The sequence below is a fragment of the Nicotiana sylvestris genome, chromosome 12 (genome assembly GCF_000393655.2).
Source record: "Nicotiana sylvestris chromosome 12, ASM39365v2, whole genome shotgun sequence".
NCBI classification, from domain to species: Eukaryota; Viridiplantae; Streptophyta; class Magnoliopsida; order Solanales; family Solanaceae; genus Nicotiana; species Nicotiana sylvestris.
The window spans coordinates 10,970,773-10,988,269 of NC_091068.1; the positions used below are offsets into that span (position 1 = coordinate 10,970,773).

The 17,497-nt window shown below is 37.4% G+C and overlaps 1 protein-coding gene across 1 annotated transcript; it reads right to left on the bottom strand.

The window, feature by feature from the left end:
- Nucleotides 1-11,163: 11,163 nt before the first annotated feature.
- Nucleotides 11,164-16,922, bottom strand: LOC104233676 (probable LRR receptor-like serine/threonine-protein kinase At3g47570). Its single transcript, XM_070163286.1, has 5 exons — nucleotides 15,904-16,922; nucleotides 14,537-14,752; nucleotides 12,199-14,178; nucleotides 11,741-12,110; nucleotides 11,164-11,662 (listed from the first exon to the last, which is right to left on the bottom strand). The coding sequence occupies exons 1-4, from the start codon at nucleotides 16,811-16,813 to the stop codon at nucleotides 11,764-11,766; spliced, it is 3,453 nt and encodes a 1,150-aa protein (XP_070019387.1). The 5' UTR covers nucleotides 16,814-16,922; the 3' UTR covers nucleotides 11,164-11,662; nucleotides 11,741-11,763.
- Nucleotides 16,923-17,497: the final 575 nt, after the last annotated feature.

Consider the following 17,497-nt stretch of genomic DNA (forward strand, 5'->3'; position numbering starts at 1 on the left):
TGGTCCAGCCTGTTGTTTTCCAGCTTGAGGCACAAAAGCTGGTGCTGTTGCATTAAGTTTTCTATTAGAGTTTACCTTTGTAGAGCTGCCGCTTTTAGGTTCTATTGACAGCACCTCCTCATCCCCACTACCCTTCTCACCTTCATCAGAAGAATCCTCCGCAAAACCTATGACCAAATCTTCTTCATCTTCATATTCACGTTGGTTTTGCCCATAGCTTAGAGTTAATATCCATCAACTGTATTACCTCGTTATTATATCCTATTGATAAACTAGGCTTTCCAGATTCACCTTCAAACACCCCAAACGACTCCACTGATTGAGATGAGACATGAAACACGGAAGTGTTCAGCGTGACAAAGGGTTGTTTAGCCAATGTACAATTCATTATCATTTCATTTTGGGCTTTTTTGATGATTTGCTCTAGATAAGGATTGGAAAATTGCAGAATAGGTACATTGGAACTATGATCTTGGAAGCCTTCATTACTACTTGATCTTGCCATCAGTTCAGTCTGCTCATGTGCTGCAGCGTGGATATCATGTATTGTTAAAGTCCCAGCAGCCTGTTCCTTCACTCGAGCACCAGTTTTGTGAGAAATGTGTTGTTGCTTTCCACTAGTTGTAGAGTTGTTTTTCCATATTTTGAGACTGTATCTCCACATACCAGTCCCAATTTCTTAGCATGATCATTCTCTCCATCTTCTTGTTCAATGACCAATGCATCAAAAACATTACTACACCTAATGTCTTCTGATGCAACTTCCTGCATTTTAAGATCTGTAGCATCCCTTTTATTATGTGACACAATTGACCAATTTATCTGCTCAACACCAGTTGAGGCTCGATTACCATCTGCCACACCATTCACTACATTACCAATTTCTGCAGCAACTTCAGTTTGATTGTCAATTGATTCTTTTGTAAAACACCCAGTTGAAGCTTTAGACAAATTCTGCTTATCATAGGCTTCCACAACTGGATTCACCACATTAAAAATCCTTGCTAATGCTGTCTTAGTAGGAACATCACGTGAAGGTTTAGGTGGACCTTTATCGATCATTGAAACTTCACCTACAACAGGATGCCCAGCTCTGTCACGATCAGCTACTGTTGTTACATTGTCCTCCACCATCTGCTGAAGATTCTCAGGTTCACAAGGTGCAACAGCACCTATATTAACAATGGTAGATGCATGTCGATCCTCAGTTGCATTCAATGCAACAACAACCTCCTGATTCGATCCTACAATAGCTGGAATTTTTACAGCTTTTTCAACTTGTCCTGCCCCTTGACTATTCTGCCCAGAACTAGTAACAACTAGATCAACAACATCCTTCAAAGCACCAGTTGCATTCATTCATGCAAAAATTGTGGCAGCATGGATATCCGGTGGAAGTTTAGCTTTCATAGGAGTTGATGCATCACCTACTGTTATCCCTTGTTGCTTATTACCAGTCATTACTCGACTCAAATCAAATTCTTGAACACCTGTTCGATTACCAGCAGATATCCCTTCACCATCTCTTTTTTGTCCAGCATTAACCACGATCAAATCTCCATTAACCTTTTCAGTAATAGCAACATTTTGTTGTCCTCCATGCCTCACTCGATTCTCAACAGTTCCTTCATCCACATTCCCAGCTTTAACGAAATTCACTGCACTGGAAATTCTAGCCAGAGCTCGATCAACTAGAATATCAGCACGGCTTGATGCATTAGTTATTTTTTGCAACTTAGCATTTAAATAATCCCTAGCATCCCCTTGTAATTTTTCCACTTTGCTCATCTCCTCATCCAAAGCCAAAACTTCAGTAGGCACTACACGATCATCATCAACTTGAGCATTTTGCATTTTCTTTCCTTTAAACAAATGACACTAAGTATCTTCATGTCCTTGATGCTTACAGTGGGAGCAATATACAGGCAAATTATCATAGACAATTGTTTGGAAGTCCTCGACAATCTTTCCAGATTTAGAATCAATGTATTGCAGCCTCACCTTATCTGGATGATGATCCAGCAGATCCAAGATCGCCTTCACTCTCACTGTGCTCGGACGTGACTTAACTTGTGTGGCCTTATCAATGGCAATTGTCCTACCAACTGCAGCTGCGATGGACATTAAAGGTTTGCTTGCAAACAAGCCAGGTGACAGATTTGGAAGTGAAATCCAAACTGCCGCCTTAGATGTTTCCTCCTTAGGATTATATCCAACACTCCAGGGAAAAGTTTTAAATTGGTGTTCTTTTCCAGCGTGTTGAAAGTAATTAATAGGTCGTGACAATGAACAAACAAAATCTTCATATTGATCACAACGCATCAAAATTTGTCTATGAGCAAGTAAACCTAAAACACAATGACCTTTAATACCTATGGTTTTCGGTAGTAAGCTTCTTAGCACTTGCAAATCTGGTGCACCAAAGGTTATCTTAATTACAACAGCTTGGTATAATCCTTTTTCCTTTGCAAATTTCTCTCGTTCATCCAAAGTAAATTGTAGTGTAGGAATTCCATGCACAAGAACCGTAGGTTTGAGTGGAATTTTTGTGATAGGTGGGACTGTTTATTGGGTATTAACGCACGCTTCATATGTGATGTTGTTACTAAGGGCAGTAACTTGCTTAGCCTTTTGGATTTGCTCTCCCACAGCTTGGAGCTAGGGAGAGACGACAGCATCCATGGTTGCTCAAAACATCACATAATTGACGTGAATAACATCAATTAAAGCCTAAATCTGGAAAACAAATCTGGATGCTACAGTAACTCGCGAGATAGAGTTTAAGATATGGAAAAATTGGTTACGAATTTGAGGATGAAACCAATTGGGGATTGTGCGCAAAGAGTAGATGCTTCTTTTGACACCAAGATTACGACAATCTACCGCCGGATGCTGGAGTTATAGCTCGATTAAAAGTGACGGAAGTACTATGACTAGCTGCAGTGTGTTATATGCACGTCTGCTTTTATAACTTAGGCGGGTGTTTTTTTTAGGCAATCCGCTAGGCAAGCGCCTAGGGCTAGTTTTTTATTAACAAGAGAAAAGAAAAATACAACAATTAGGAAGAGTACAAATAAGGGGGACAATAGCACTGATATTGTTACCCATATGCCTTGGCTATATAATCACTCCTCTGCGCCTCACATTGCCTTACGATGGCAGCCTCATGTAGAGGATTCATGGGGTAGCTGCCGGCAAAGTCTCACTATGGGCATATAATCTCATAGCCTTGAGGATATTTTCCAAAGGCATAAGACCAAGGCAACACTAACCGGGCTAAACCTTACCTTACTATTCCTATTGAGGCTTTAAGTAGCCTCACCTACTAGCATGCATGTAAAAAATAAGAGCTGGAAATTACCAAATATTCAATGATCATCACAGAGTTTATAACATACTCTATGATGATATTACAAATGAGAATACTAATATAATGGTAGAATAAAATGATGAAGGAATTAAAATGTTGTCCTTTCTTGTCCGAACTTGTAATTTCTTCAATTTGTAACTCTTTTTCATCACAATCCCAATTCTTCAAGATGTATTCAAAATTCATGGTTTCTTTTTTGAACGATTGGACTTTGTAGATGTAGTTGGGGAGGCCTTCTTTTGTTTGGAAAATCTCATTGGGAGTCGCCTAACATTTAACAAATCACTAACTTTGTCGTCCCAACTATTTTTCCTTGTATGAGATTTCCTATTTTTTCCGCTATGCATAGGTGACAAATCACCTTTTCTTGTTGCCTCTGCCCTGCATTGTTTTAGAATATCATCTTCTTTACCTTCTTCATATGTATCTCTGCCCACAAACACCTGATTTTGCAAGTCTTGAACATGTTCTTGAATTACCACACTGTTTCCATCCTGTTTATTATCCAACACTGCCTTGTTTTTGTGTTGTAATATGCTTTGCATTTTGTTCCTGCTATTATTTACTCGACCGGTGCTTAAAGCAGTAAGATTTAATGAGCTAGCAGGCTTTGAGCTTACCATTGTATCCAATAGCTTTCTTTCCGCTGGTGTAATATTAGGAGTGGTTGTCACAATTTGTTGTTGCCCAGAAATTGTTGTTACTGTTGATGTGCGATCAGTAGTAGGTTTAATAACTGGATCATTTTGATTAAGTTGTTGCTCCATTGCATCGAAGATTGGATTATCTGTTACAATATGCTGCTGCCCAAATTTTATTATAGCAGTTGTTTGATCAGTTGCAGCTGGGACTAACTGCTTTGTATGTGTTGTTGCAGTTCGCTTCAAGCTTCTAGTTGGAGAATTTCTGGGCAAAAAAATTGGAGCATTGTTGTTCAATTTGCTCCTATGACTTGCTGTTGGTCCCTCATCATATTTTGCCACTGTTAGACAGTCAAGATCTTCACCTGCACTCTCTTTATCGACCTCCTGATCAGTTTCTTCAGATGAAAACCTTGCATGACCATCACCCCAATCCTCGTATTCGTCATCCTCTTCACATTGTTGTAACCAAAGTTTAGATTTGATCACTTTTGCTTGGATAAATTCATCATTGTTTCCAGTTGACAGAATAAGCTGCCCAGCTTCACCTTCAAAGTCGCCGTAGGTTTCAACTGATTGTGATGGAACATCAAATACAGAGGTATTTAATGTGACCAAAGGTTGTTTAACCATTGTGGAGTTTTTCATCATTTCATTCTGAGCATTCTTGATGATTTGTTCTACCTGAGGATTGGAAAAATGTAATGTAGGTGCATTTGAACTGTGAGCTTGGATGTCTGTAATTTCATTCCTCAAGTTGTTGTTGGAGTCATTTCATCGAAAGCCCAAATTTTCAACTAAATCGTGGCTGCCTTGCCCTCCTCTGCCTTGCCCTCCTCGTTCATTACTGGGCATTGGAACTAAATGTTTGGACATTCCACTATCAAGTAAGCCTTTTGCATCTACTTCAGGGTCCCCAACAGCAGCAAGAACCTCGAAATTATTTGAGCTGGAACCAACAGTGAAATCATTTTAACGAACAGTGCTATTATGTTGCGTTGGTGAGACCTGCTTCTTTGTGGGTGATTTTTTATGTGTTACCAAGCTCCAATCCCCTTCCTTTTTGTTCATGTCATCTTCCTTATCAACCTCTATCAACTTCCCATATTTGTTTTCCATCATTAAACTCTTAATCCCAACGTTTTCATTCGCAGAAATCTGGGCAGAAACTGTTTTGTCAGTGATTTGCTCTGCAATTTTCTGCTGCTCAGTTGCAAGTATATGTGCAGCAGCTTGTTGCCCATTCCTATGACCTTTTTGATGCACCTCACCTGTTGGTTTTTCAATTAAATCATCAACCGCAGTACCAGATTTTGGATCCCCGACAGTAAGTCGATCAGTAGTTGTAGTCAATGCAACAGTAGCATCCAAAGCTGAAAATACAGTATCTGATTCTATTCCAAATTTGTCACGTCCTACTATCACATTAGTTGCACGGTTCTTGGTATTGGTTGCTCGAGCATCAGGACGTTTAGCATTAGCTGCAGCTTGCAAATCACCAGTACCAACCTTGTCCTTGCCAAATTGTGCAAATACCTCACCTCGATCAACACCATCCTTTGGGACTGATACTTGCGGAACATTAGACTGTTTCTGCTGTGTATTAACTTGTCTAGTAACTGAAGGGGACTTAGAAGCAGTCCTGAATTGACCAACACCTTCAGCACATTCTACTGCTGCTTTGTCCACTAGTTTAATAGGTGCAACAGCAGTTCCCTGAGCCAGAGTCCCCTGCTCAAATCCCTGCTCCCTTTTAGCTTGAGCATTTGGAAATTTAGCCTCTACATTGACAGTCTGCATTTCATGATCAGTAACATCTTGCAATGCCCCTGTTACAGTTTCCATTACGTTAGCTTGACCATTAACAACCTTTGATCCTGTTCGATTATCATCAGAAATTCCTTCAACAGATCTCTGTTGGCCAGCATTAGCCTTATTTAATTCTCCATTAGCTGTTTCAGTCACATTACAGTTGCCAACTTCTTTTGCAACATCGTCCACCGACTGGCCAGATCTTTTGGCATTAAGGAAGTCCCTGGCATATCCTTTTAATTTATCAACACTGGACATGTCATCGACCGAATTTTCGGCGTCGTCGATCTTATTCTTTAAAAGCAGTCGACACATCTCCTGTACGTGGCCTTGTCGTTTACAATAGATATAATAACCCGGGAGGTTATCATATATTACTTCTTGAAACACCTTGACAATCTTTCCAGATACATTATCAACATGCTGCAAACGTATACGCGTTGGCAGTTTGTCTAAGAGATCGAGAATAACCTTAACTCTAGCAGTGCTAGGTCGAGATTTCACCTGTGTTGCTTTGTCGATAGCGATTGGTTTACCCACTGCATTAGCTATTGACAACAGTGATTATCGAGCAAATAATTCTGGAGACAAGTTTGGTAATGAAATCCAAACTGCAGCCTTTGATGTTTCTTCCTTAGGATTGTATCCAACTGTCCAAGGGAAGACCCTATACTGATGTTGTTCGCCACTGTGCGAAAAAGAATTTACTTCTCGAGCTAGTGCGTTGACAAAATCCTCTGGTTGATCCAATCTTAACAGTAGTTGATGTGGGGCAAGATGACCAATCAAGCAATGGCCTTTTATGCTTAGTATTTTTGGCAGTAAGCTTCTTAGAACCTGCAAATTTGGCGCTCTTGGAGATAACTTCAGCACAACTGCTTGATGCAGTCCTTCTTCAACAGCAAAAGTTTGTCTTTACTCCATTGTGAATTGAATTGTAGGTTCCCCATGAACAATTTGGACAGGTTTTAAGACCAGTTTTGTGGAGATTGAAGCAGAATTATTTGTAAGTAATTGAGAGGCGTAAGCTTGTTGAATCTTGTTGTTGGGGATATGCTCACTACGATTTGGATTGGGCTCTCCCACAGCTGGAAGCTGGGGAGAGACGATGGCAGCCATGGCTGCTCAAAACACAAATCCTGCGATCTACAGTAAATTTCACATTAATTCATGAAGATTTTCAAGGTTCCATTGGCGTGAAGAAGCAGATGAATTTAATAAAATTTATGTGCGCTACAGTAATCACTACAGTAATCGCGAAATGAAAATTAAGATCTAGAAAAACTGGCTATTGATTTGAGGATGAAACCAACTAGGGATTGTTCGCAAAGAGAATGGGTTCTTTTGAGATCAATCTTGCATTGTTACCTTGCCGGACGCCGGAGTTATGGTCCGGTGAATAGTAACAGAATTACTATTCACACTTCTTCCTGGAGAGAAGGGAGGGGTTTTTGGGATTCATCATCTTCGGCGGGTGGTTTTTTTTTTTTTGGCAATCCACTAGGCAAGCGCCTAGGGATAATTTTTATATATAAATCAAATTGAAAAAAATTACAACTATTACAATTATTAAGAACTATTACAAATATTAAAAAATTACAACTATTACAAATATTAAGAAAAAAATTGAAAAACCACTAGGCGGGTGATTTTTTTTTTTTGGCAATCCGCTAGGCAAGCGCCTAGGGCTAGTTTTTTATTAATAAAAGAAGAAAATACAACAATTAGGAAAAGCATAAATAATGGGGACAATAACACCGTTAGTGTTACCCATATGCCTTGGCTATATAATCACTCCTTTGCGCCTCACACTGCCTTATGATGACAGCCTCATGTAGAGGATTCATGGTGTAGCTATCGGCAACGTCTCACGAGGGCATATAATCTCATAGCCGTGTGGATAATTTCCAAAAGCATAAGACTAAGGCAACACAACTCGGGCTAAACCTTACCTTACTAATCCTATTGAGGCAAAGAAAAGGCCTCACCTACTAGCAAGCATGTAAAAAATAAGAACTTGAACGGACCAAATATTCAATGATCATCACAGAGTTTATAACATACTCTGTGATGATATTACAAATGAGAATACTAAGAAAGTGGTAAAATAGAATGTAGTACCAATTTGATTATTGTCCCTTCTTTTCCAAACTTGTAAAATCTTCAATTTGTAATTCTTTGTTGTTTTCCTCAACCGTGTTTAAAACGTAATCAAAAATCATCATTTCTTTTTTGAACGGTTGGACCTCATTGACGTAGTTGGGGCAGCCTTCTTTTGTTTGGCAACTCTCATTGGAGGTCGCCTAATATTTAGAAAATCACTAACCTTGTCGTCCCAACTATTTTTCCTTGTATGTGCTTTCTTTATTTTGCCGTTATGCATAGGTGATAAATCGCCTTGTTTTGCTGCATGTGAACGGCATTCTTTCAAAACAACATCTTCTTCTCCTTCCTCATACATATCTCTACCCATTCACAGGATGCGGATAGTTGTCGACGAGGTCCTGTATCATCAATGCATTTCCTTGTTGTGTATTTGCCAAAGTTGTCGTGTTGTGATGTTGCTTTATGACTTGCATTTTATTCCTGTTTTTACTCACATTTCCTGTACTAACAATTTGCATTGAACTTACTGAGTTTCGATGTGTAGAGTCTGCCAATGCATCAAGCAGTTTTCTATCTTCCTTAGAAATCATAGGAGTACTGGAATCCTGTTGTTTCTGTCCAGCATTTGAGTTCATTATTGCAGTACTTGGTGTGCTTTCAAGTTGTTGTTGTCCAGTCATATTGCTTATAGTAATGTCCTGTTGTTGTCTTGAATTTGATGAAAGGACTGTTGCTCTTGATGTGTTCTCTATTTGTTGTTGCTGTTGGAGTGGAGTGTTAGCAATCTGCAGTTGTTGTCCAAATTCAAAGCTAGCCAAATATTCCTGTTGCCGCTGTTGCATAATAGCTGGTTTGGTTGTCACCACATATTGCTGCCCAGATTCAGTAATAACTCCAGCTACAGTGTTTGCAATGAGTTGCTGTTGCTGCCCAGATTCAGTAACAACTCCAGCTACAGTGGTTGAATTGAGTTGCTGCTGCTGCCCAGATTTCTTTGCTATTGTTTTTCCTTTCGATTCAGCTTTTGTGCATCTTTGTTGTTGCTCAATGTTGGGGATGAATTCTGGAGCTGTGGCATTAAGCCTGCGACTGGATCCTAGGAGGAACTTCCAACCTTTGGCAAATTTGGTGAGAATACTGTCTCTTCATCACCACTACACCTCTCACCATCTTCAGCAGAATCCCCCACAAATTGAATTCCCAGATCTTCTTCATCATCATATTCACGCTGATCAACCCATTGCTTATAGTTAACTGCCATCTCCCCCACAAATCCAGCACCCTAGTATTCATCATCATCATCCTCACGTTGCTCATCCCAAAATTTGGATTTAATACCATACTCTCTAAACGATTCCAAAGATTGTGATGGTATTTCAAAGACGGGTTTGTTCAACGTCACAATTGGTGGATTAACCATATTGGTGTTCATTATCATTGCAGTTTGCGCGTTTTTAATGATTTTTTCCACATGTGGACTGGAAAAAAGTAGTGTTGGAGTGTTGGAACTTTGTGCTTGTTTAGCTACTAGCTCGTTGCGTAGGACATTTGTTTCACTTGTAGTGCATGGAACAATTTGCTGTTGAACCATAGTACCATTTAGTGTTGATGAGTTGATTCCAATTTCCTCCTCGTGTACAAGTGCATCAAAAGAATTTGGAGTGATTATATCCTGTCGAAATGCTAGTACACTAAAATGTTGTTGCTTAGGCTTCACAGCTGGAGTTTTTAGGTTTAGGTTTTTATTTTTTATTTGTTTTCAAAAAATGAAAAATGGAAGAAGGGGGAGGTGTTTGTTTGGGGTTATGGGACGGACCGAGTCGGGTCGACCCGGTAGGAGTTTATTTGGTTTGGGCCTGGTTGATTTAAATTAAAAGGTCGCCCAATCTGATTTTCTTCTTATTTCCCATGCTTCTTTTTTTCTTCTTTTATTTTTTCTTAAACTAAAACTAAATTCTAAAAATCCTAAATTATCCTATAGAACTTAATTAATTTATAAAAGTGCAAATTAATTCTCAATAACAATTAACACATAATTAAATAGCAATTACGAAAAAATCACACAATTTGGACATTAAATACTAAAAATGCAAACATACATTATGTTTTGTGATTTTTCATTTTTGTAAAACAAACTTAATTGCTCCTAATTGTAGAATTAAATTCTAAATGCATTTGCGACATATTTTTGTATTTTTTATTAATTTAACAAATAAACATGCACAGACAGATACAAATAATTATTCAAAAATGCCACGAAATTCTCAAAATTGCACACAAAAGGAAAATTATTTTATTTTGAATTTTTTTGGGAGTAATTTTTATATAGGGCAAAAATCACGTGCTTACACTGGCTACGCCACTGCTTTCACGTGAAAGACTGAGAAAGAACATTAAGGTACATGTAACGTAAAGCAACTACAATGCATGAGAATTCAAAGTCAGTATCACAACTCACAATGAAGGAATATATGAAGATGAAGTGAAAATTAAATTGGACTGATTTTATCAACAAAAAAAGAAGGGTGATATGGTACCATGAGAGTGTTTTGAATGGTTCAATATATCAATGAGCCAATGTATTGCATATTTATTTATAAATGTGAAGTAAAAATATATGACAATAAGTACCATTAGTTAACAACAACCAAGTATAATCTTACAAGTGGAGTCTGGGAAGGGTAGTGTGTACCCAAACCTTACCCCTACCCCTAAGAAGTAGAGAGGTTGTTTCCAAAAGACCCTCGGCTCAAGAGAAATAAAAAGACAAAAGGAGACAATATTAGTTTCACTACAGATATCATAGAGAAAATAGGAACATAAAAAGCAGAAGAAAAATGCAAAGCAAAAACGATGACTAGTAAATAGGTCCTGCACCGAAAAGAGAAAATAGTAAGACACGACATTGCCACTAGCTATCTTAGACAAAAATCCTACCAGACTAGGCTCACAAAGGTACAAAGTAAGGCAAGATAAGTACCATTAGTTAAGTGCCCACATTATATGAGCGATGTTTCTTTTGTCTCTTTATAAAGCTTTGGATTATCTTTGCCTCACGAGCTACCTTTTGTGTTTATACATTATAGAGAGTCTCATCTCAATCAGAAGCGAAGCCAGAATTTTAAGTTTATGAGTTCTCAATTTGCATAAACTCATAGTTTGTATTAATCTTCACAATTTTCTTATTGAATATACATTTATCAGAACAAAGGTGATTGGGTAGTAGGCTTCATGAATAACCTGGCTGAATTAAATTCTTTGTTTCAGGGTCTCAACATTGCAGTGGAACTAAACTTGACTCCACTCCACATTAACACAGATTCTATGGAAGTTATTAATATGTCGGAATCAGGACACTTGCCTTATAAACCCATTATTTTTGAATGCAAGTTATTGATGGCTTGACTGAGGAAACCAATCATCAGCCATAATTACAGAGAACAGAATCGGATGGCAGACCTCCTAGCTAAAGAAGAGCAAAGATGAAGCTTTTTGACAAACCAACGATTTTGACAGTTCCTCCGGTGTTTTCTAATTATGCATTATGGGCAGACATCTTAGGAACTACATTTGGTAGAAAAACTACGGAATGTAATGCTACTAATATTTTTGGACACAATGCTGGCCACCTGAACAATCTACAAATATGGCTGTGATGTTTGTAGAGTACTCTCCAAAATTGTAGCTTCCATCCTTCTAACTTCAAATAGTCACACAATCTCCTGCAATGACACTGGAGGAAACAATTACTGATGGTTAAATGCTACTGAACTTTTATAGCCTTTTTTTCCCACAGGAATATGGAAAGTACCTGATGTTACGTCGTTTAGTCGTTCAATAATAGGAAGAAAGCTTCTGTTTGATCTTTTTCAATGCTGCTACAACATCAACCATGTTCATCCTTTCACCTGGAATATTGGCTGTGCAATTCATGGCTAACTCCATAATCAATGTCAGACATTGTAGCTTTTGACTTGAGTTTTGTTCATCCAACGTTAGTAAGTCAGTATCTATGAATTGATCCAACTCATCAGGAAGCGAATTATGCACGCAGCTTCTCAAATTCAAATCTCCAGTGAACATTTCATCATTAGGTTTCTTCTTGGTAAATATTTCCAGCAGCATAATACCATAACTATAAACATCAGACCTCTTGGATATAAGGCCTTCCGAACCATACTCTAAAAAGAAAAATTATAATGTCAGCAAATACATTTATAACTCACCAATCCATAACCTTAACGGTTACAAGTTAAATAAAGAATTCACCTGGAGCAATGTAACCAATTGTTGCAAAGGTTGTAGTGTGAGCAATAGATTCTTCCTTAGTTAAAAGTTTAGCAATGCCAAAGTCACTCAGGTGGCCCACCATGTCGTTGTCAAGTAAGACGTTGCTCGGCTTCAAATCACAGTGAATAATTGGTACTGAGTAACCATGATGAAGATACTCTAGAGCAGATGCAACATCGACCATGATATTCAATCTTTGCATTATATTTAAAGAATAATCTCGAGAATATAGCAACTTGTCTAAACTCTCATTTGGCATGTACTCAAGTATCAATGCTTTAAAATCCAAGTTACAACAGCTGCTAATGATCTTAATGAGATTTCTGTGACGAAGATTACGCAAGATTTCACATTCTCTATCAAAGGTTTGAAATGTACCTTCCATCTGCACATTGAAAACTTTAACAGCTACTATCATTCCATCTGCCAATGTCCCTTTGTAAACAGAACCAAAACTTCCACTACCTAGCAGGTTATTTCCATCAAAGCCCTGAGTTGCTCTTTGAAGGTCATAGTAAGAAATTCTTTGCGGTGCTACCTCGGGCAACCACTCATCTTCAGCATTGACTGTTTTACCCCGACGTCTCATCAACATGAAAACTATTGCTGAAGCAAGCCCTATTACAGATATAACTGACGAGGCAACGACAATCCATACGAGTCTTCTTTTCTTTGAATTAGAATGATTATTAGAAGGACAAGCTGGGACATGCTTTTGAAGGTTACCACACAATCCTTCATTCGACATGAAAGACTGGTAAGGGAGATCAACAAACGGTCCTCCATTCGGAATTTCCCCGTGTAACCTGTTGAATGAGACATTAAAGGAGCCTAGTTGCTTAAGTTCCTCTAATGACTTTGGGATCACACCAGATATATTGTTATATGAAAGATCCAATGCTTCCAAAGTTAAAAGTTTCCCAATAGTGTCAGGAAGAGATCCTTCAATTCTGTTATGAGCCAATGATAATTGAATCAATTTTTGTAGACCTCCCACTGTACTAGGAATGTTGCCTGAGATTTGATTCCAGGAAAGATCCAAAAGTATTGCATCCTTGAGATTTCCAATTTCTGGTGGTAGAGACCCATTGAAGAAATTAGAAGACAAGTTCAGCTTCAAAGTATCTTTGAGGTTCCATAGATTTGAAGGTATGTTAGAAGTGAAGTTATTGGAATCAAGATAAATCTCCCTAAGAGAAGTCACATCCCCTAAGCAACTCGGAATACTTCCCCACATTTGATTTTGTGAAAGGTTTAGCAAACCCAAGTTGGATAGCTCACACAAACCATTTGGGAAAGAACCACTCAATCTGTTTGTACCAAGTGAAAGCCGTTGAAGATTTTTCAAAGAAGTTATTGACGTTGGGACAACGCCAGTCAAGTCATTATCTTCCAGGAACAAAGAAGATAAGTTTCTCAATTTTCCTATTTCATTTGGAAGATGGCCCATGAGGTTACAACCTATTGCCTCAAACATTTGAAGAGAAGAAAGATTGCCAATGGATTTCGGAAGCATTGCATTTAGGGGATTGAAAGACAATGTCAATCTATACAAGTGTTTTGAATTGGCCAAAGGCGTAATAAAGCTCAAGTCACTTTTGAAGGAGTTACCATACAAGTTGAGACTTACAAGTTGTCTTAAATTTCCTAAAGACTCAGGAATTGAACCCGTAAGTTCATTTCCACCGAGTTCGAGAACAGCAAGCTTGGACAAATTTGAGATGGAACTAGGTAAAACACCATTAATGTTGGTTTCAGATAGATAAATTCCTTCAACATTAGGTAACCCTTTGCCTATAGTGGAAGGAATTTTACCTGAAATGCGGTTATTTGTGATTGAAATAGCTCTAAGGGTTGAGATATTGAAGATACCAATAGGGATAGGTCCACTAAAGTTATTGAGATACAATGTAAGGCCAACCAACTCTTGAAGATTACCAACTTCATCTGGAATTACACCTGCAACAAAATAAATATTAGGATAAGCAGAAGGGGAGCCTAGGAGCAACGGTCAAGTTGTCTCCTCCTTTTCTTTTTTTCGGAAGATGGGGATCATTGGATTGATTGGCTCTTTTATCCCCGAGGTTTATAGCTGTGTGACCTATAGGTCACGGTTTGAAGGCATAGAATCAGCCATTGATGCTTGCATCAAGGTACGGTACCTACATCACATCCCCTTGGGGTGCGGCCCTTCCCCGGACCCTGCGTGAACGCGGGTTGCTTTGTGCACCGGGTTATTCCTTTTGCCCTTTTATAAGCAGAAGTATCCAAAAACCTAAAATTCTTAAATGGACGTGGTTTAAATATTTTTCCATACCTGTCAAGGTATTATTTGCAAGATCAAGTATGTTAAGCATAGTCAAATTTCCAACTTTTTTTGGTAGAGGTCCTTCAAGCTGGTTGTCCCACATTGATAAAACTTCAAGCGATGAAATGTTGAATATGGTTTCAGGGATTGAGCCCGTTAATGCATTTTGTTCCATCAACAATTCCTTCAAGTTATGAAGATGACCAATCTCATTTGGAATTGTGCCTGTCAAATTTTTAAACATAAATATCACTTACACAAAATCATATACTTAATTTAACTTCTATACAATAATACTCATGGAAAATCAAACAAAACCATATATAATAATACTATATTCGCAATTGGCCAACATAAGTGAAAATATTTTAATATCTCTTCAAATAATAAGTATAGTAATTCTTACATATTTTACTAAACATAGTTCTTGAAATGGAATTTTAAAGCTAGTACTACTTCAGACAAAACTAAATTTAATGATTAAATTTCAATCGTTTGTTGGTTAAATTGAGTTCTTGATACTAATAAATCATCATTCAATAGATTAACTAACTTAATAAAATTTTCAAATGTCTTAACCTAATTTAATATATCAAAGAAAGAGAAAATTTGATACATACAAATATATTAGACCTTGTTGTTTTCTATTGTCGCATTTCATCTTCTTGTGCCCAGGGTCTATTCGGAAACAACCTCTCTACCCTCGGCGTAGGGGTAAGGTCTGCGTACACACTAACCTCCCTAGACTCCATTTGTGGGATTATGCTGGGTGGTTGTTGTTGTTATAAATATTTTAGACTTTTTTATATATCCATAGGGTTAAGCAACATATTGGTTGTCATAATAGACCAATTCGAACTTGACCTCGTGGAATGAGGTGATTAATCCATGAGTTGCTTGTACTAATTTTATTTTCTTGTGCGAGCAGTTCGACCTTTACGATTAATAGTATTTAATTAGATAAACAATTTTAAGTGTCCACAATGAAAGATTATAAAATTGCAAAGTATATTATAATTTTTAATTAATATAAATGCAAAATTTATAAAGTTTAACCAAACACCTCATCTTTCTAAAATAAGCATTTATTTGAAAAATTAACACTATTAGATATAGCCTCCAAGCTAAAAAGCTTGGCCAAACAGGTTATAAAATTGTTTATTCTTTTAGTGTATACTGTCAAACCTCTCTACAACAGTTTCGTTTGTTTCGATATTTTTTGGCTATTATAGTGAAGTACTATTATGGAAGATATATATTATAATATAACATAAAAATTGGTTTCGAGAAAAATTTGGCTTTTATAGTGAATGGATGTTATAGAGAAGTCTAATTGTATAAGTTAAACTCCCACGAAAAATGGTAAGAACACTTACCTTCTAACCTGTTTTGTCCAAGATCCAAATATTGCAGCAGTAGTAAGTTACCTACTTCTCTTGGAATTGTTCCAACAATGTTATTTTGAAACAACAATAGGACTTGAAGTTCTGAGCATTCAGATATGCTTCTTGGTAGCTCTCCGCTTAACATATTGGAGCTAAGTCCAAGCTTTTGTAATCTGGGAAGACGACGACATAAATCAGAAGGGAAATCACCAATTAAACTAGCATTTCTGAGATCCAAAATTTCTAGTGTACTTGAGATATTGGACATGGAAAGCACATTGGATCCATTGAGTTTATTGTATCCCAAGGAAAACTGTTTCAATCTCTGAAGAGTTGCTATTTCTATAGGAATATTTCCTTCTAGATTATTGTACTTCAGATTCAAGAATTCAAGATTCTTCATCTTAGAGATAGAAGAAGGAATAAACCCATTGAAACTATTGTTTTCCAGAGAGAGCATTCGAAGGTCATCTAAATCACCCAATAACTGAGGAATTTGTCCAGACAAGAAGTTGAAACTAAGATCAATGGCTCTTAATCTTCGCAAATGAGTGAACTCTGGTGGAAGTTCACCTTGGAAATTGTTGTAGCTTAGATCAAGTGAAACAAGAAAAGAAAGGTTGCCAAGTTGTGGTGGGATGGTACCAGTCAAGCCCATGTCTGAAATATTCAGCACAGTAACTCGTTGATGGCGCGAGCCACAAGTGATTCCAATCCAGTTACAAATTGAGGTAGAACTAGAAGACCAGTTTGTTGAGAGAATGCGATAAGGGTCTGAAGTGATGTGGGATTTTAAGGCAAGAAGAGAAGATTGATCTGTGCTTATATTCATGGCTAAGCATGAAGTTGCTATAATGTGAAGAGATATCAATAAAAATGCTAACAAGAATGTTTTCTCCATTGAGTCTATGAAGGGAAATGCGTTTGTTGGTTGGATCTTTGCAGCAATATATGATCTATCTTTATTGAAACTGATTAAATTTATACTATTGAGAAGATATTAATGCTAACAGTTCTACATTATTGAAACTAATTAAGAATATAATACAAGAATTAATTATCAACTTTGTTATGCAAGCTTCATGTTAGGAAAAAAAAAAGAGATTGAAAAGATGTTCAAGATCTAGTAATAAATGCTAACACATGAAAAAGCATCTTCACCACCTCTTCAGCCATGTTAACATCCAATAACTTATAGTAGCTATTACTATTTAATTAGGAACTTCATTGTATGCACTAGAACTGATTAAAGTAATAAATTGATAGTTAAGTAACTAAAAAGGACTTTGAGCCCATAATTATTGAACAAAATCTGCTACTTATAGAGAAGGAACCGAATACAACCTGTAAACTGATTCTTGATCAAGAAATTATCTTTACTTTCTTATAATTGGGAAGATTTCAAAGATTTGGAGATATTGGGTACTACATTCGTATATCAGTTTAAATGGCTTTCTTTCTGCATCAATTGTGAGCCTCTAATCTCCACAAAATGTGATGCCCTATAACCGTGGAAGTCTATTGCTAGATTCAAACAAATTGACATCAATATCACCATAAAAAAAAAAAAAAGACAACCCAGTGC

Coding starts and splice junctions, on each gene's coding strand:
- LOC104233676 (XM_070163286.1), bottom strand. CDS start 16,813: ATGGAGAAAACATTCTTGTTAGCATTTTTATTGATATCTCTTCACATT. Junction 14,179..14,536: donor TGCAAATAATACCTTGACAG/GTATGGAAAAAT, acceptor ATTTTGTTGCAG/GTGTAATTCCAGATGAAGTT. Junction 12,111..12,198: donor AATTGGTTACATTGCTCCAG/GTGAATTCTTTA, acceptor TTTTCTTTTTAG/AGTATGGTTCGGAAGGCCTT.